This window comes from Ictalurus furcatus, chromosome 5, assembly GCF_023375685.1.
Source record: "Ictalurus furcatus strain D&B chromosome 5, Billie_1.0, whole genome shotgun sequence".
NCBI lineage: Eukaryota > Metazoa > Chordata > Actinopteri > Siluriformes > Ictaluridae > Ictalurus > Ictalurus furcatus.
This window is the reverse complement of record NC_071259.1, coordinates 14,214,364-14,234,547: the sequence shown is the minus strand read 5'-3', so window position 1 is coordinate 14,234,547 and position 20,184 is coordinate 14,214,364. Positions and strand designations below refer to the sequence as shown.

At 37.3% G+C, this 20,184-nt stretch overlaps 1 protein-coding gene across 1 annotated transcript in view; it reads right to left on the bottom strand.

Moving 5' to 3' along the window:
* Positions 1 to 20,184, bottom strand: part of si:dkeyp-117b11.1 (B-cell linker protein) — an 83,676-nt gene that overhangs the window by 58,493 nt on the left and 4,999 nt on the right. The window contains exons 2-10 of the mRNA XM_053624827.1: positions 19,638 to 19,663; positions 19,504 to 19,538; positions 16,707 to 16,744; positions 11,772 to 11,865; positions 11,527 to 11,612; positions 11,302 to 11,362; positions 2,600 to 2,689; positions 2,489 to 2,517; positions 2,271 to 2,316 (exon numbers count right to left, since the gene is read on the bottom strand). Of these exons, the coding sequence (XP_053480802.1) occupies positions 2,271 to 2,316; positions 2,489 to 2,517; positions 2,600 to 2,689; positions 11,302 to 11,362; positions 11,527 to 11,612; positions 11,772 to 11,865; positions 16,707 to 16,744; positions 19,504 to 19,538; positions 19,638 to 19,663 (505 nt within the window). The remainder of the gene's footprint in view (positions 1 to 2,270; positions 2,317 to 2,488; positions 2,518 to 2,599; positions 2,690 to 11,301; positions 11,363 to 11,526; positions 11,613 to 11,771; positions 11,866 to 16,706; positions 16,745 to 19,503; positions 19,539 to 19,637; positions 19,664 to 20,184) is intronic.

Here is a 20,184-nt window from a genome sequence, read left to right as displayed (position 1 = left end):
CACTACTTTACATTGTAGCAAAGTGTCATTTCTTCAGTGTTGTCACATGAAAAGATATTATCAAATATTTACAAAAATGTGAGGGGTGTACTCACTTTTGTGAGATACTGTAGCAAACATAATAGAATTAGCCTTGCTGTTCCAATATATATACACATACACACACACACACACACAGTCACACAAGAGTGGCTACATATGAATTTCAGCTTTCATTTTGTGATATTTACATCAAGATGTGTTAAACAACTTAGAACATGCCAGCAATTTTTCAAGTGATCAAAAATATTGGAACATGTGACTGACAGATCTTGTCTGTCTTGTTGCCCAGGTGTGCTATGTTAGATTAATTGTTTAACCAATTAATAGCTGTGAATGACTACTCTTAGTTTGAGCTCTGGGTTTCACCTATGAAGACTGCATTTGTTGTTAAAAAGGATAAACCAACATAAAAACCAGAAAGCTGTCTATGGGAGAAAAGCAAGCCATTTTCTCCCAAGCTGAGAAATGAGGGAAAATTGATCAGAGTCATTGCACAAGCATTATGCATATCCAATACAACATTTTGGAATGTCCTGAAACAGAAAGAAACCACTGGTGTATTAACAACTAGGCATGGAACATGTCAGCCAAAGAAAACATATTTTATATTTTCATATGACCTATTTTATACTGCATACAATCCATTTTATAATGTTGATCTTAATTTGACTTGGGAATGATGCTGAATCATGGTCTACATGTGAAGGGCAACTTCAAACAAGTTCAGTGTTATCAAATGGCCTTATTTCCTAGGACTTAGCACATTCCAAACACAAACACACACATTATTTAACCTAGGCAGGCTCCAGTAAGTCTGTCTAATAAATTTAGTTTTTAACAACTTATACAAAGGACAGCTTAAGATGAGAAGTAAAATTTTTATATATTAACAGGCAGAACTCACAGTACACATAGGAATATGCGTATATGCGTCAGATGTTGATAAGGAGGTCAACCCTATTTGGTGCAGTCTCAGATAGATAGAGAATATAAACGGTAAATGGGTGAATTAAAGGGATGGGGAGACATCTAGTGGCAGTACATAGAGGCAGAGTGAGTAAGACAAATTAGAATTAGCCAATTAGAGTGGGCAAATGTCATGCCCTTGGGATTTTTAAGATCATGAACTATGTACAGTACACAACACTCTTCAGTGGTCACTCTTGAGACTAAGCTCCTTTACTGCTTGGGTTTACCTTTGTAAGAAAGTTCTTGCTGATTCTAAGAATCTGATTCATTTGGTTTCCTCGAAGCTATGTGGGAGACTGGAGAAATTCCCTGCAACACTCATTAGCAGTAATAATCGAAAAGCCAGACTGGAATTTGCAAAGAAATACAGAGATGAGCCACAAAAGTTCTGGAATTAAGATTAAAGCATGGGTCTGCTCATGATCCAAAACATATGAGCTTATTGGTCAAGCACAGTGGAGGTAATTTCATGGCTTGGGATTGCATGGCTGCTTCTGGAATGGTCTCACGAATCTTAATTGATGATGTAACTCTAGATGGTAGCAGCAGAATGAATTCAGAAACATTCTGTCTGCCAATTTACAGAGAAATGCATCCAATCAAATTTGGAGGAACCTCATCGTGCAGCAAGAAAATGACCCAAAACACACTGTCAACACAACAAAGGATTTCATCAGGTGAAAAAAGTAGAAGGTTTTAGACTGGCCAAGTCAATCACCAGACTGAAGATGAAAACCACCAAAACAAACACAACTGAAAGAAGCTGTGGTACAAGCCTGGAAAAGCATCACAAAAGAAGAATGCTACCTTTGGTGATCTCAGTGGGCCACCAGCTTGATGCAGTTGTTGCAAGCAAGGGATATTCAACCAAATACTGCTATTTACTTTAATTTACATTGTCTGTCTGTTCCAATACTTTTGCTCACCCAAAAATTGGGTTGACTGCCACCAAAGGTGCCATGTTCTAAGTTGTTTTACACATCTAAATGTATATATTAGGAAATGAAAGCCAAAATTCTTATCTATCATCTCATATTCATCTTTTGATCTCAAACCCAAATGTCTTCAGTGTATAGCAAAAATAAAACAGTTGGCCTTGCCATTCCAATACAAAATACATGTTTGAAAGAAGCATTCCATGTACATGATTCATTTGTATTAAATCTTGTTATTAAATCTTACCCACTACACCTTTAATGTAGTCAGTAATATCAAATTAAACATAGGCTGAATTACAGTAAATTAGGTTTTAGAATGACCTGCTGTAGGTTCCACATATATATCATGTATATGTTCTCTCTCACTCTGAAACAAATCAAACACAGTATTAATACAAAACATTACACTCTCTATTTATATTAAGCTAACTAAAACTCTTATTGTGCTTTCTGCAGAAATATAGTAGGAATTGCATCCAACGTCTGACGTGATTTTTTGGCAAGAATATTTCCTTAAATATTTTCATCAGATATATTACCTGTCCTTCATTTGGATCCAAGTAAACATCTGAAAGGTTAAAATTTTAATTACTCATGACATACATCCTTTAATTTTTATGTCACCATAACAATTTATGTGAAAGAAAGACCTTCTTCTAGGTTAGGAACAGGTATTGCTGGAGGGCTCTTCCTAGGGGCCAATTTCTTACCAGCCCAATCATCATGGGAGACATCAGGACCTTCAATAAATAAAAAAGACAGGAATAAACAAGTGAGTTTTGTGTACTGTAAGACCTTTAAATGAGAAGGCTGCAATCTTCTGTGTTGTCATAGCAATTCTAGGCCCTATCTTACTCACTTACTTTCAAAACTGCTTTATCCTGTTCAGGGTTGCAGTGAATTAGGAACCCATTTCAGGAACACTGGATGTGAATTGGAAACACAGGATGCCACTCTATCTCAGGGCACCATACACACACACATTCACACACTCATTAACAACTAGGAGCAGTTTAGCTCAGTGGGGGAAACCAGAGAACCCAGAGGAAACCCCCATGCACAGAAACTCTGCACAGGATGCGAGTTCATGATGAAGTGATGAGATGATGAGACAGCAATGCTGTATCACTTCGCCGCTTGTATAAACCCTTTCAGTTTTTTTAGTCAATCTTTCTCTAACTCAATTAATATTCCCATACATAATTTCATATAATGCTTATAGGCTTATAATTCATACAATTACTATATTAACCTATTCCCTATTAATCTCTTTCTCTGAGCATGATTGTTTACTGCTGCTTTTGTCAACTATCAACAAACAATCCTCATACTCCAACCCTTTGTTTTGCAATTGCTTTTTCTGAACCAAAGCAAAATGTCTAGCACTAATCTTTGCTTGCTATCTTGCTGAGCACTGATGCATGAGCACAATCTCTCTCTCTCTCTGGCTCTCTCTCTTTCTACTTGCTGCTGGTAGATGTTTCCATGATGTTTAAATGGATTTGTCCATGCAGAGTTGAATGTCTTCCCCCTTTGCGATTTAAGGGTAAACTGTTTGCTAGCTCTAAAGCCTAAATAAGGTTGGCCTCCTGAAATGGTTCATTGTGTGCTTCCACAGGTATAAGGAACAGGAACAAGTACTGTGTTGGGCAAGGGAACATGATATGGTCTATCAAGGTCTGAGCGTATACATTGATTTGAGTGTGGCACTCATGAGAAAACGAGCCTTTTACAAGGAGATTAAACACACTCTATTTCTGGTTGGTTTCCAATGTTTCCAATTGCTATACCTGGCCAAACTCCAAATACAGGTGCATCTGAAATAATTAGAAAATCATGGAAAAGTTACATTTTTTCGGAAATTTTCATATATATTCTAGATTCAGTACACATAAAGCGTGTTATTTCAGGAAATATTTCAGGTTCAGGAAACCTTTGCAGTTGTTTTGAGTTAATTAGATGATTAGAGCTCTTCTCATGTCGACATTTCCGTATTATACATTCTTTATTCTAATATTTTGAGGTACTGGATTTTTGATTTCCATGAACTGTGAGCCATAATCATCAAGATAAAAACAAAATAAATGCTTGAAATATTTCACTTTATGGTAATGAATCTAGAATATATGAAAGTTCCACTTTTTCAATTAAATTCTGGAAAAAAAAAACTTTTCCACGATATTCTAATTTTTGGAGATGCAACTGTATATTTTAATATTTTTATCTTGGATGAAACTTTGAGACTTTTGACCTTAAATGCAAAAAAATATATATTTTTACAAGAAACATGTTTACATGTGATGTTTGAATATTTGTGAACCTTTTAGAATTTTCTATATTTCTGCATAAATATGACCTAAAACATCAAACAAAAATTTTCACACATGTCCTCAAAGCACATAAAGAGAACCAAATTATACAAACAAGATAAAAATTTTATACTTGGTCATTTATTTATTGAGGAAAAATTTGCAATATTACATATCGGTGAGTGGCAAAGGTGTGTGAACCTTTGCTTTCAGTATCTGGTGTGACCCACTTGTGGTTACACTGCAGCTAAATGTTTCCAGTAACTGGTGATCGGTCCTCCACATCAGCTTGGAGGAATTTTAGCCCATTCCTCATTACAGAATAGCTTAAACTCTGGGATGTCGTTGGGTTTCCTCACATAAACTGCTTCCTGCTGATCCTTCCAAAACATTAACTTTATTCTTCTTTAACCATTTTTGGTAGTATTACCCAGGGACCCTCACTCAAATTACCTCCTGTATGTAAATAAGGTACATCCTTCCACAAACATCAAATGGTCATCACAAACAACACCATTTGGTGGACCCACAGAGCATCTGGGTATTTAGGGGAGAGCTGGCCAAAGATTTGGGTAATCTGTAGACAGATCTCCCGCACGATTGCTGTGTGTAGTTTTCTATACGAGGTATGCAAGTTTTGACTTTCTTCTGTTGTATTATTATGTTTTGAATTTGATTGGAATGTAATGTTGAAGGTAATTCTTTCTTCTTATTATAAATAGTATTAGATTTGGATGTGTTCATACCTGGTTAAATAAATTATTATGCTTGATTATATTCTAACTTATTCTGAAATTATTGTCTTTAGTAGATTACGTTAAGTCCTTGTTACCGCAAATCTGTGACCAGGTTAGTACAGGCTAAAATCCAGATTTAGGTATAACAAAGCTACGCAATGTCTCATTCCCTTCTCAGGGAACAGGGTTACATGCATAACCCAGACGTTCCCTTTCAAAGGGAACTCCACGTTGCATTAGCTGAACGTTGTGGGAACGAGAATACCCACTCCATAATACTGAGGGTACGTCCTGTTCAAAAAGATCCGAGCCCGAGGGTCACTGCAAGACACTCGAGCCCAGGCCAGAATGTATATCCAGGCTGTAAAATCAAATGAATGTGTGTGGAGTAGACCACCCCGCAACAGCACACACATCCTGTAAGGATATCCCTTTGGACAAAGCCTTCGAGGAGGGGACCCCCCTAGTGGAATGAACCCTTATGCCCAGAGGTGTAGTGAGACCGTGTGCCTAATAAGCAATAGAGATTACTCCCACTATCCAATTAGAGATGCGCTGCTTTGACCCAGCATATTGTCACAGCCAAAGCTGACCAGCAGCTGCTCTGACTTATGCCACTGGCCGGAACGGTGGACATAAGTACAGAGAGCCCTTACTGGACACAGTCAGAGGAATTCCTCTTGTTCTGGTATGAGGAACAGAGAAGGGCAAAAAGCCTGCAACACCACAGGCTGGGCAGCAGATGTAGGCACTTTAGGAATATAATCTGGCCTAGGATACAGGAAGGCCTTGGCTAATCCAGGGGTAAAGTCCAGACAGGAAGGGCAACAGAGAGAGCTTGTAGATCTCCTACTCGCTTGAGAGATGTCAGGGTCAGCAGAAGAGCTACCTTTAGAGTCATAAGCTTCTGAGAGGCTGACACTAAGGGCTCAAATGCTGCACTTGACACACCTTCCAGGACCACAGAAAGGTCCCAGGAAGGTATGCGTGGTCTGCAGATGTGCCTCAGCCGCCTGACACCACACATAAACCTCGAACTTAGAGGATGTTGCCCCACAGAGGCTCCATCAATAGGGGCATCGCTGGTTGAAATGGCGGCAATGTAGACCCCGATTGTAGGAGGAGCCAACCCCGCTGAGAAACGTCCTTGTAAGAACTCCAGGACTGTAGCTATTGCGCAGTTCGCTGGGTCTAGCTGATGTTCCTCACACCACGAGACAAAAAGTTGCCACTTGAGCAGATACAATTTCTTCATGGATGGTGTTCTAGCATTCAACATGGTCTCTACAACCTCAGTTGTGAGACCAGAATCTATGATTTGGTGTCCCTCAGGGGCCAGACCCACAGTTTCCATAGTTCCAGCTGAGAATGATAAATCAGCCCTATGGCTTGAGACAGTAGATCCCTGAAGATGGGAATCTCAGAAGGAATGCCATCTAGCAGGGATATTGTCTCTGAGAACCATATTCAAGCTGGCCAATAAGGTGCTACTAGCAGCAGAAGTAGACAATCTTGGCGAACTCTCGCTAGAACTTGTTGCAAGACTTACTAGAAGATCCTGTGATGAATTTTTTGGGCTCTTGGAGATTTGCAGTCAGACAGTCTGCTTTTGGGTTGAATTTGCTGGGACGCCCAGTCTTCGACAAATTGGCAGTCATTTGAAATCTGCGCTATTTGTAGATTATTTTCCTAACAGTGGAATGATATATTTGGAGGTTTTGTTTAATCCCTTGCCCCTTGGGCATTATGAAACCACACATCTCAATAGCAAAAGGAACACCACACACTAGATGTGAGAGGTTTAAATGACACCTGCACTCACTAAGCAGGTTCTAATCATGTAACTTATCTGTTGTTGTTTTTTGTTGTTAATTTAAAAATGTGAAAATGACTACAAAATATAAATTTTATGTGTTATTTTTTTGTGTATCACCTTTATTAATAGGCACGGTTTCAAAGAGGATCAAATTTTTGCTTGTCCAAATGTGTCAAAGAAGCCAACCATTTCCATGGGGTGTACTTATTTTTTCACATGACTGTAGATACTGAAACTGAAAACCTGAAACTGAAAATACAACCCCAATTTTGAAAAAGTAGGGACAATATGGAAGATGCAAAAAAACAAACAAAAAGATTCATTTGAAAATTCAATTCACCCTGTACTATATTGAAAACACATTATTAACACATTATTTGATGTTTTACTCTGTGAATTGAATTTATTTTTGAAAATATATACTCATTTCAAATCTGATGACTGCAACACACTCCAAAAAAGTTGGGACAGTCAACTATTTACCACTGAGTAACATCACCTTCTCTTTTAATAACACTTATTAAACGTTTGGGCACTGAAGACACCGGTTGGTTAAGTTTGCCAAGCGGAATTTTGCCCCATTCATCCATTATGCATTTCTTTAGCTGTGCAATTGTACAGGGCCTTTGTTGCCTTATTTTGCATCAGACATTCTCAATCGGAGACAGGTCAGGAGTGTAGGCAGGTCATGCTAGCACTCGCACTCTCTGCTTACACAACCATGCACAAATGTGGTTTGGCGCTGTCCTGCATATGTTGCTCAAAAATGTGTACGTATTTTTCTGTATTAATGGTGCCCTCACAGGCACTGACACACCCCCATACCATGACATATGCTGGCTTTCGGACCTGATGTTGTTAACAGCTTGGCTGGTCCTTTTTCTCTTTGGCCCAGAGAACACAACGACTGTTTTGTCCAAAAAACTATTTGAAATGTTGACTCATTGGACCATACAACATGGTTCCACTGTGCTACTGTCCATCTCAGATGAGACAAAGCCCAGAGAAGTCGGTGGCATTTCTGGACAGTGTTGATGTATGGCTTCTGCTTTGCATAGTAAAGCCTTAACTTGCATTTGTGGAAGCAGAGGCGATTGGTGTTGACTGACAAAGGTTTACCAAAGGATTTCCATTACAGACTCATGACTGTTTTTAAGACACTGATGTCTGAGGAATTTCGAATCAAATGCATTCAGAAGTGGTTTTCGGCCTTTCCCTTTATGCACCGAGATTTGACCTGATTCCTTGAATCATTTAATTATATTTTGCACTGTATAAGGTGTTGTCCAAAATCCTACCGATTTGTCTTTGGGGAATGTTGTTCTCAATGTGCTGGATTATTTGCTGATACGTCTGTTGGCAGATTGGTGAGCTTCAACTCATCCTTGCTCTTGAAGGACTAGGCCTTTATTGGAGGCTCCTTATATACTATGATTACATGATTACCTCACCTGTTTCACATCACCTTCTTATTTCAACTTGTCACATCATTATTAGTCCTAAATTGCCCCTGTCCCAACTATTTTGGAACATGTTGCATGCATCAATTTCAAAATAAACATTTACCTTCAAAAACTATGCAGTTGATTAGGTAAAACATCAAATACCTTGTCTTTATAAATTTTTTGTTTTAAATAAAGTCAAAGTACATTTACAAATCACTACTCTTTGTATTAGCATTTTCCATAATTTCCCAACTTTTTCGGAATTGGGTTTGTAAATTAATTAATATAGATGTGTAATTTTCAACCTAATATATTTCAAAATTATAAATTCAATAGTCTTTTATTTTCATTAATAAAAATTCAATGGCTTTTAAAATTCTAATTTCTTAATCAAATCATTGCCACTTTTTTGCATCCATAAAGAATAAGCATAAACCTGTGTGTGATTAAAGGGGCTCTATTTACATTGTGTGTGTTGCAGTTTAAGGCTGAAAAAAAAAAAAAAACGAATGAGAGAGCTGGTACAGAGCTTCTGAGAGCCTTTTCTGACTATATACTGCTGTGTGTGAGAGAGAGAGAAAGAGAGAGAGAGAGCATTTTGTTTTGTTGCTTCATTTGATGACCATGCAGTGCCTGCGTTTCCTATACTTGCCTCACCTGTGGACACTTTCATATGTTTCATAGGTGTTTCTTGACGTTCACCTATCTGGGGCAGGTGTGCCATTTCAAAGTTCTAACCTTTGGTCTGTCTCCAGCCTGTGGGGTGTTCTCAACATGCATGCAGGCTGCCTTGTTACCTCTGATGACAGAGGTGTCCGGATTCATCCATACTTCAATGATAGGGTTCTTTGTGACTCCCCCAGAGAACAGGCCTTCCTTATGAAAGGTGTAATTCTAGGGGCAGTTCCCCACAGGAGACAGATGATCACCATGGATGCCTCCATCAATGGGAGGGGAGAAGTGGTGCAACAGAGGCACAGGAGAGACCATAATGTGAAGTGGGGAATGCATTAACCTACAGTACTACAACAGAGAGCAGTCGTGACAACCCTCAAGTTCTTTCTACCAGTGCTGAGACACCACCATGTCCTAATATGTTCAGACAATATGGTGATGGTCAGGTACTGTATATAAACCATCAGCATACCACAAAGTCACCCTTCACCTCACAAGGGAACTTCTCAAGTGGGCTCACCCAGGGCTGACTCCACTGAGGGTGATTCAACTACCCATTCAGCACAATGGAACGGGAGCTTACTATCGAGACAACAAACACATTCAGGAGAGTGGTGCTTGCCACTGGATGCAACAGAGATGGTGCAACAGAACTGGGAAAAGTTCAGCCAGCAGAGGTGGCTCTCAGTCAGGACATGCTAGTCCACAACCAGCCTTGTGACCTTCTGTATGCACTTCCATCTCTTCCACTGCTTCTGCCCACATTGCACAGGATTCAGCAGTAAAACCATAGAGTTTCGCTTGTGGCCCTGAGGTGGCCAACTCTTCCCACTGTTACTCTCACTAGTGTGGGAAGCACCCTGACCACTTTCTCAATGAGCAGACTTATTGTCACAGATGAATGGAGAGGTGTGGCATCCCTGGCCACCCTTTCTGCATCTGTTGGTTTGGCTCCTCAGAGCAGTGAACAATTTGATGGCTGTAATGAAGCAGTCCAAGAAACAATCTTGAGTACTAGGGCCCCTAGTATGAGGGCTTTACACACTGTTAAGTGGGAATATTCCAGAAGTGGTGTGCACCCTGGCTGGACCCAGTGTGCTGCCCAGTGTCTAGAATGTTTACCTTTTTACTGTACCTGATGAACAATGGCAAATCCCTGTCTACAATGATGTTTGTGGCATCATCAGCTTATGGCACCTCGTTGGGATTTCATAAGTTCCTATCCAATTTTTTTTAAGAGACTAGGTATCTCCACCCACCACGCTTCCCCAGCATGGGATGTCCTCCTTGTGTTGGAGTCCCTTAAGTATTTTCTCTACAAGCCCAATTAGAAGTTGATCTGAAATGGGCATCACTGAAGACTGCCTTCCTTCTGGCATTCACCTCAGCAAGAAGGTTGCATGCCTGATAAGCATGGCAGCTATTCACTCATCAGACCAGCTGTTGATTGGTCATGGTGTGATGTCACAGGGTTTTCCACTGTCTAAGCAAAGACTGGACCACTGAGTGACCGAAGTCATCATCATGGCATATGAATAGACTGTCCACATCAGCCCCTACCATGACCAGGAGTGTTTCATCCTTATGGGCACTACCGAGGTGTGTTTCCAACCCAGGAGATTTGCCTTGCAGGTACCAGAGTTTACTACACCAGATATGACTGCATATTTCAATATGTATAATGTATAAGCTTGCACACACAAACACATGCACAAAAGTGTATACACATGACTGTGTACTGTTTAATTCAGCTGCAAAATTATTTCCTCATTGTTTATCATCATACATGGGGGATGAGCCCCCTAAGGATAAAGTCTAGAGCTGATATTGCTCCTAATACCATTAGTAAGGCAGAGAGCAAGAAATAACTTCTTAGACTCCCAACATTTCAATACTATTTCTATATTATTTCTTGAGGTTTATTTATTTATTTATTTATTTATTTATTTTACAAAGCTAGCCACCGCAAATCACAATTCCCAAACTGCTTGGCAGCCTACATAAATGACTGCAACACACACACACACACACACACACACACACACACAACCTTTTTGATTTCCTGGTTAATGATTCTCATGCCTTGCCTGATTCAGTCGGTTTTGGATTTGTTTGCCAGTTTAAAAAAAAAAAAAAAAAAAAAAAAAAATGCATTCTACCTTCAATTTTTATAACTACTATTTATTCTGATCACATCAAAATTAAACAAAGCTAGTTTGTTAACATGTTTCAGAACTGGGTCTTGTTCTGCCCAATCTAGCCTTTCACCTTATAATTCCCAGATTTATCACAAAAAATACATGCACAAATGGTAAATATCTACTAATGAAAAGTATGTTTTGTCAGCTGAAAGTTAAAATAAGTGCTCACATTTTCTATTGTTGGAATCACTGTAGAACTCCTCTTGCTCAGGTAGCAGCTTAGGCGATTTCTAGAAAAAAAAATAAAGCTTTCCTGTCACTTTTAGGTATTATAACCTTGAGTTACCTCTGCCATATAACACTAATTTATGAAGCACGTGCATTTTTGTTTCCTATGCCATATAACACTCTTCTACTATAGAAGCAGGCATTTTTCTTAATATTTAACAATTACCATTTTTGATGTGATCTTGGCTGGTCGTGGTGGTGGTGCTGCCTGTCTTTGGGGATTTGTGGAGTATGGTGGCCTCTCAGGGTAGCCTACAGACATAAAACAATGAGATTAAAAATGATGTTTTTAATACATTCATGCATTCTTTATACATTTACTAAACACCCACTAAGGAGAGGCATTTGGAGAAGATTTGATAAAATAACTGAACATCTGTGTAATGCAATTAAAGATTTAGCAAGAAGTACCAAGGTATACATTCTCTTCTACATGCCGATGCTGAACCTTTATGGTAGGTCGCTCGCAAGGGGGAGCTTCATATGTATCACCATCTTCCTCACCCTACAGAAACACACACAGAGACAAACAGAAAACTTCAATGCAAAAAAATACATCTTAGCAAGTGGAAATACCTTGAATATAGTCAAATTTATCTAGTATTTCCTATTATAAGATTACAATAAGCCAAATCAAAGATTATTAAACCTATTTCAAGCCATTTGTACTCATTTCAAGATTGAAATAGTCTTGTTTTATTGGCAGATAGTTTTGCTCATTTTAAGCTTAGTGGTTAGCACGTTTGCCTCACACCTCCAGGGTTTTCCCCATGCTTCCAAGGTTTCCTTATATATATATATATATATATATATATATATATATATATATATATATATATATATTCTCTAATATATATATATATATATATATATATATATATATATATATATATATATATATATATATATATATATATATATATATTAGAGATGCACCGATACTAAATTTCTCAGCTGACACCAATAACCGATTATTCAGAGTGATATCGGCTGATACCGATAACAGATACCGATAGATCTGCCTTTTATGCCTTCTTTTATAATAATAATTAATTCCACAATTCTGAAAGAAATGCAAATAAAAACTTTATTCTCTCCATTTTGAGTTGTTTCACAGTACCTGGTCTCATAAACAGCAAACGCATTAACATTAACAGAATTAATTGACTGAATTTTAAAATACCTCCAGTTACTCACATTCACTCACCACAAATAAAAGCATTTCTACTTCATCACTGACATCAAACTAGTAATATATAGGCCTAATATAAACTTTTTTTAATGATATTAACTCATATTAACATTAACTGCATATGAAATATACTACTCTACAAATATTTTTCTGTGCGATATATACCTTTTTTTGTCACTCATTTAAATCTAAGGTGTACTGGCACTTTAATTCAGCGCGAGCAGAGCGGGGGTGGGATGGTTGGGTGAACTCCCGTTTCCGTAAAACTTTAGCAGTGAGAAATTACAGAGCTTACAAACTGCAGCTTTGTCATCATTCCACACAAGAGACATCATCTTCACACACAGCATGAAATCGATGTGTTTTCCCGCCCTCTTTTTATTGACAGGATATAATCGGCCCTGATCATCGCCTGATACATCTCTCTCTCTCTCTCTCTCTCTCTCTCTCTCTCACACACACACACACACACACACACACACACATATATATATATATATATATATATATATATATATATATATATATATATATATTTTATGCCTTCTTTTTATATATATATATATATATATATCATTTTATATATATATATATATATATATATATATATATATATATATATATATATATATATATATATACACACACACACACACACACACACACACACACACATACATACATATACATACTGCCCTCCACTAATATTGTCACCCCTATGAATTCATATGATAAAAATACATTTCAAGTATATTCCCATTGAAATTTTAAAAATTGTAGTACACCTGGGTGACTAGGAACAGGAAAATGTTCAACCATGACTTTTCCTGTTTCACATGGCTATACGGTGACTTCCACTAATATTGGTACCCTTGGTAAATATGAGCAAACAAGGCTGTGAAAAATTGTCTTTATTGTTTTAACCTTTTGATCTTTTGTTAAAAAAAAATCACAAAAAATACTCTGTCATGGATATCAAACAAATGCAACACAGGTTTATCCAAAAAATCTTTGTTAAATATAGGTGTGCAACAATTATTGACACCCCTATGAATTCAGATGAGAAAAATATATTTGAAGTATATTCCCATTGATATTTAACTTTTTTTAGTACACCTGGGTGACTAGGAACAGGAAATTGTTCAACCATGACTTCCAGTTTCACAGGGGTATATATATGAGGTAACAAATAGGCCAAATTCCCTTAGTCATTCATAACAATGGGTAAGTCCAAGGAATATAGCTGTGTTGTTCGGCAAAAGGTTGTTGAGCTTCACAAAATGGGAAGAGGCTCTAAGAATACAGCACAAGCGTTGAAAATGCCCATTTCCACCATCAGCATCAATTAAGAAGTTCCAGTCAACTAGAAATGTAATGAATCAACCTGGAAGAGGACGTGTGTGTGTGTGTATTGTCACAAGCACTGTGAGGAGGATGGTTCAAGTGGCCAAAAAATCTCCAAGGATCACAGCTGGGGAATTGCACTTTTGCAGAGCCATGTACTGAACATGTCTGTCAAGTTCGGCCCAAATCCATATTCCTAATCATGAATTACAGCTATTTGTAAACTAGCCCCACCTCCTGATTGGCTGAAGGCAGACATGTTTTTGAAGTAATTCAATGGTGACTAAAAAACCAGTTACAGATTAGTACACTGATGCAGCACACCAAATTTCAGCACAATCTGACTTTTGGTTTCTCAGAATAGCTCTTTCAATTGAACTTTTCAATGGTTATATTCCAAACTTTGTGAATCACCTCAGAATCCTTTGCATTTCAAGTTTTTTGCAATTCTGTGCAGGTATTCATGAAGTACAGCTGTTTGAGTAAACCAGCTCAACCCCACTTGGGTTGATTTGCATGTGGCAGCCATATTGTTTACAAATTTCAACACACCAAGGAATAAGCACCAACAAGAAAGTTCACTGTGGCTCTTATTTTCCAAGGGATATTCTAATTTTTATGTCATGAACAGTGCCCCTGGTGGCCAGTTTGAGTGAGAAATTCAAATGGGGGTCCATACTCTAACATACTTGAACCTACTATTCAAGTTTCATGATGATAGGTCACTGTTAACTCTGTCAAATGCCTGCTGAAAGTAGACCGATTAGCCAATGGTAGAAAGTTTTTAATTAGGTCATCAAAATTTCAATCACAAATTAGAACTATTATACAACATAACAAATTTCAGCTTGATAGGACTTAAAGTTATTGAGAAAGAGTTATCTGACCTTAGCTTATGCATGACCACACCCCAATCTTTGCTGGCATCCTCAGATCCTTGTACTGAACATGTCTTTAACATTTGCTTCAAATCCATATCTCCAATCATGAATTTCAGCTATTTGACTAATCTAGTTCTGCCACTTTAGAATTGATTGATGTATGGTGGCCATATTGTTTACAAATATCAACATTTTTTTGATAATTATTAGATAAACGTAAATCCTAGGACTAGTTCGAAAAAGTAGGTTTTGCATATTATGTAAATGATCACAAATTTAAGTTGGTAGAGCTAAAGGGTCCAAAAGGCAATTTCAGAGTTTGTGCAAACAAATTAAGCCGAAGAAGAATTTTCACTGTATACCTTATTTTACAAGAGATATGCTTGCTTTTTGGTGCATGAACATGAATAGTAATTTGCCAATTTGACTGAGATTACATCAGATAATAGTGTGTCCCAACCCAAAACTGCCAATCAACATTCATGACGATATCTCAATGTTTACCCTGTCAACTGCTGGCTGAATACTGATTGGCCATTGGCAGCCATGGTTTTTTTAAAGTAATTAGATCATCATCTAAAATCCACTTACAGATTAGCACATAGACACGTCATTCCAAATTTCAGCTCAATTGGACTTATGGTTCTTGAGAAACAGTTATCTGACCTTAGCTCCACCCACTTTACATGACCATACCCCACACTTTGCACATGAACTCAGAATCTTATTCTGTGAATGGATTTCAAGTCTTGTGCAAATTAAGGCTTAAATTATTCACTTAAGGCCTCATTGAGTTACAGCTGTTTGAGTAAATTAGGCTCTGCCTGATCAGAATTGGTTGATGTATGATGGCCATATTGTTTAGAAATGTCAACATGTTTTTGGCCAGTGGCCAATTTCAATGACAATGCATCACCTAGCAGTGGGTCCATACCCAAACCTTCTATTCAAGTTTTTTTTTTCATGATACCTCAATGTTAACCTGGTCAAATGCCCACTGAAATTAAACTGAAACTGATTGGCTGAAGGCAGACATGTTTTTTAAGTAATTAGGTAAACAACAACTTTGTTGATCAACAAATAAACTTAGAGATTGCCACATAAGATGCACACTACCAAATTTCAGCCTGATCAGACTCAAGGCTGCTAAGAAACAGCTATCTAACCTTAGCTCTGTCCCCTTTGTATAACCATTCCCCAAACTTTGCATATGACCTCAGAATATTGTACTAAGTATGTCTTTGAATTTTCATGCAAATCCATGTAAGCTCTCATGAGTTACAGTTGTTTGAGTAAATTAGGCTCTGCATTGTTAGAATTGACATGTGGCAGCCATATTGTTTACACGTCAACATGTTTTTGATAATTACTGAGGGTCACACTCTGCTGAGTAGTTTGACTCCAAAATTGTGAAGATAGGACAAAAATCCTAGGACAAGTTCTAGGAAATCCTAGGAAAAGTAGGTTTAGCATATTATGCAAATTAACAAAAAAAAAAAAAAAAAATCTAAGTGGTCTGAGATAAATGGTTCTTAAGGTTTTTTGTTTGAGAGAATTTTCACTGTTTGACTTATGGTATTTGAGTTATGAGGCAAAAACGTAAAACAATTTTCTATAGTGCCACCATTCGTCTCATCTCTCTTGCCTGAGTAGCAGGAGGGAGTTTTATCAGAGAAGAAGAAGAAGAAAAATCCTAACAAAAACGTATAAGTTTCTAAGCACATGCTTATAAGTTACATGTGACACTAATAAGATGAAGAAAAGAAGAAGAAGAAGAACAAGAAGAAGAACTAGCACAAGAAAACAAACAATTACAATAGGGTGTCTACGCACCCTTGGTGCTCACCCCTAAATAACAGAACTAAATGACTTGCATTATGACAACAAATGAATGCAAAAAGCCTTTGTGTTTGCAACCACAATACTTACTAATTCATCCTCGGACCAACCACACCCTGCACTGATATCTAAAAAAAAAAAAAAAGTGAGTCCCAAAAAAGTGAGTACCAACAACATGGTAAAACCATTTTCAGTGGTACTATTGCAATTATATGAACAGTCCTATATGTTTCCAAAACAAATCAATTTAATTTAAGTTTAAAACAGTAAAATATATAAATAGATAGTTCTATTTCACCCCTTCTAACCACCAGAGACAATGTTTAATACCAGGATATGCTCTTGTGTGCACACCATACTGAGACCTTCAAATAAGCATGTGACAGTGATGATGTATTTGCTATAACTTAAATGCCATGTCACGTGTAACTGTCACAAGGACATGTTTCATTGAGATGTTTATTTTAGGTTTCTGTCATAAATTCATGTTCCTTTGAGTTCATACAGCCTTTAAAAAGAGTGATTAAAATGTAATGAATATGATGTTCAGAGAGTAATACTGATAAATGTACCTCCTTAAAATAATATTTTGGTAAATTTTTTTTTTACTTTTATGTAAGGTTTTATTTAATATAGAGTGTTATGGGTCATGTGACCAGAGTTTGAGAGCGTGAGTATAGCATTGTGGTTCAGAGCTAACATGGACGCAAAGGAAATGCATACAGTCCCACAATACCCTTATTCTACATGTGATCTAAGAGGTGCACATGGTGGTTGCTCCTTTTATTTGTATATATTGTGTTATAATGTTATTGATGTGCTTTTACATGAACAATGTTTGCAGAGTATCGGATTTATCACATTTCCACTGTGCTAACGTTTTTGGGCCTGTTTAGCAGTGGACACTAGCTTGAGAGACTTTAAAATGACAGAGAGATGTATATTTTGAACATTTAATTTTTTTTTATTTTGAGAAAAGAGAGAGAGAGAGAAAATAAATTCTGAAAGACATCTATATGATGCATGGCCATTATTTCATTGGACCAGTGTAACTATACTCAGCAAAAAAAAAAGAAATGTCCATTTTTCAGGAGACTGTATTTTAAAGATAATTTTGTAAAATCCAAATAAGCTTTACAGATCGTTATTGGAAAGGGGTTAAACAATGTTTTTCATGCTTGTTAAATAAACCATAAACAATTATTGCACAAGCACCTGTGGAACAGTCCTTAAGACACTAACAGTTTACAGGCGGTAGGCAATTAAGGTCACAGTTAAAATAACTTAGGACATTAAAGAGACCTTTCTATTGACTCACCAGATGAAAGATGTCTAGGGTGCCTGCTCACCTGCATGAACATGCCATAGGCCTGCTGCAGGGAGGCATGAGGACTGCAGATGTGGCCAGAATAATAATCTGCAATATCTGTAATATAAGACGCCTAACACAGTGCTACAGGGAGACAGAAAGGGCAGCTGATCGTTTTTGCAGTGGAAGATTACATGTAACTGTGTGCCCCCCCAGATGTGATCGAGAACTTGCCTTGGTGGAAGAGTGAGGTAACATCTCACAGCAAGAACTGACAAATCTGGTGCAGTCCATGAAGATGAGATGCACTGTAGTACTTAAAGCAGCTGGTAGCTACACCAGATACTGACTGGTCCTTTTTATATTGACAACTGAGACATAAACTGAACAAGCTTCACAGACATTTGACGAACAGAAATGGAATAATGAGTGAAGCTTGTTCAGTTTATGTCTCAGTTGTTGAATGTTTTTATGTTAATACAAATATTTACACATGCTAAGCAATTTGCTGGAAATAAAAGCAGTCGAATGTGAGAGGACATTTCTTTTTTTGCTGAGTATATATCATGTTTATCCTTTTTCTCTACCTACTGAGCCCATGACAGACTATATGTAGATATTGAAGTCACAGTTTATGCTGGCAATCACTTCAGTAAAATGGTGGGAGAACTGTATGATTTAGTGATAAGTTTGCGCTGCATGAACTGTTGACCAGATGATTCCAGAGTTAAATTTTGGCCAAACCCTGGGTTCCGGCCTAAGGTTATTTCACCCAAATTTGTGAACCAGGTGATTGACCTTGCAGCATTCTATGAAGATCAATCTTCTTTCCTTGGACTAAGCAGAGGTTGGCCACCATGGCCTATTAACAGGCTAGACACTCAGCCCCTACTCTGATATGCCATTAGCTTAGTAATAGTAAGAGGCATACTACACCAGGACATCTGTGTTGCAGCTACTTGGGCATTAGCTCTCCAGCTCTCAAGGTCAACATCACCCTTCCAAGTGGTGTGACCGTGGCACCCATCTCCAAACACCTTCCCATTTTAGAAGGTGGACATATGAACAGGGCCATGAAAAAATATTTGCCCCTCTCCTGATGTCCTTTATTTTTTATATTTATCATGGGGTTTCATGTTCTCATAAAAATATAATATAAGACGAGGAGAAAATGAGGAAACACCATCAACATTTAATGTACTGAAGGAAAATGTTTATTCAACACTTAGATTTAAGGAAAGAAGTGACATGGTGTGAAGGTATGTAGAGCAAATACTAGAGATAACTGTCACTTTGTGAAAATCTTTGTGAAAGCATTCCAGTATTAAAAACAAACCATGGTATTTAACCGGTGTTCAAAGATCCACAGTACAAAGAACCGTGTCCATAACTACCAAAATGTATACATTAGTACTTGCTAGACAAAATGTTTGACAAATTCCTGTCCATTAATTTGAATTTGACAAATTACTGTACACCTCACACTTTTGTTAATAAGCACAAATAACCAATAAGCATGACTATAATCATTGGGTCATTCATTTATCATAAAATTATTAAAATATAAATAGACTGTACCTGTTCTTTTGGGTGGAGCAGGAGGTCCACAGTGTCTGCACAGAGATATTTAAGAATAGCATAACTCTCAAAAACATGATATAGAATATAATCAAATAGTAGCTATAAGAAGCTTGTAATTTTCAAATACTTACAAGTTTTTCAATTTTTCAAAGAAACTCTGAAAAAAGGATATGTGCATAATTTGTGAATACAGTTTAAAAAAGGACATGATATATGTCATGTGAACGCTGTTGAATTCTCAAATTTGATTGGTCAGAAGGTGTTGATTAATTTTCTATAATAGTGGTGCTGGCTGCAAGGCAAATCCCAGGTTTATATTAATGTACACATTCTAAATCAGGTCCACAAATATTTGGACACACATTATTATCATTATTATTATATGTTATTGTTATTTTAGCTGTCTACCACTGTATACATATAGTTATAAATAGGTGAATTGTGTAGGAATTACAGGAATTACATTTTTTATATGCCCCCCCCCCCACCCACCCCCCCTTTAAGGGACCAAAAGTAATTGTACAATTCGTTGCTCAGCTGTTTCATTGCCAGGTGTATCCTTTCCCCTCATTATTTCACTTACAAGTAAATTGATGATTGGCTAAACTGCAAAATATGACATCTTAGCAATTGAAAATATCTTGAATATAGTAAAATTTATCTAGTATTTCCTATTAT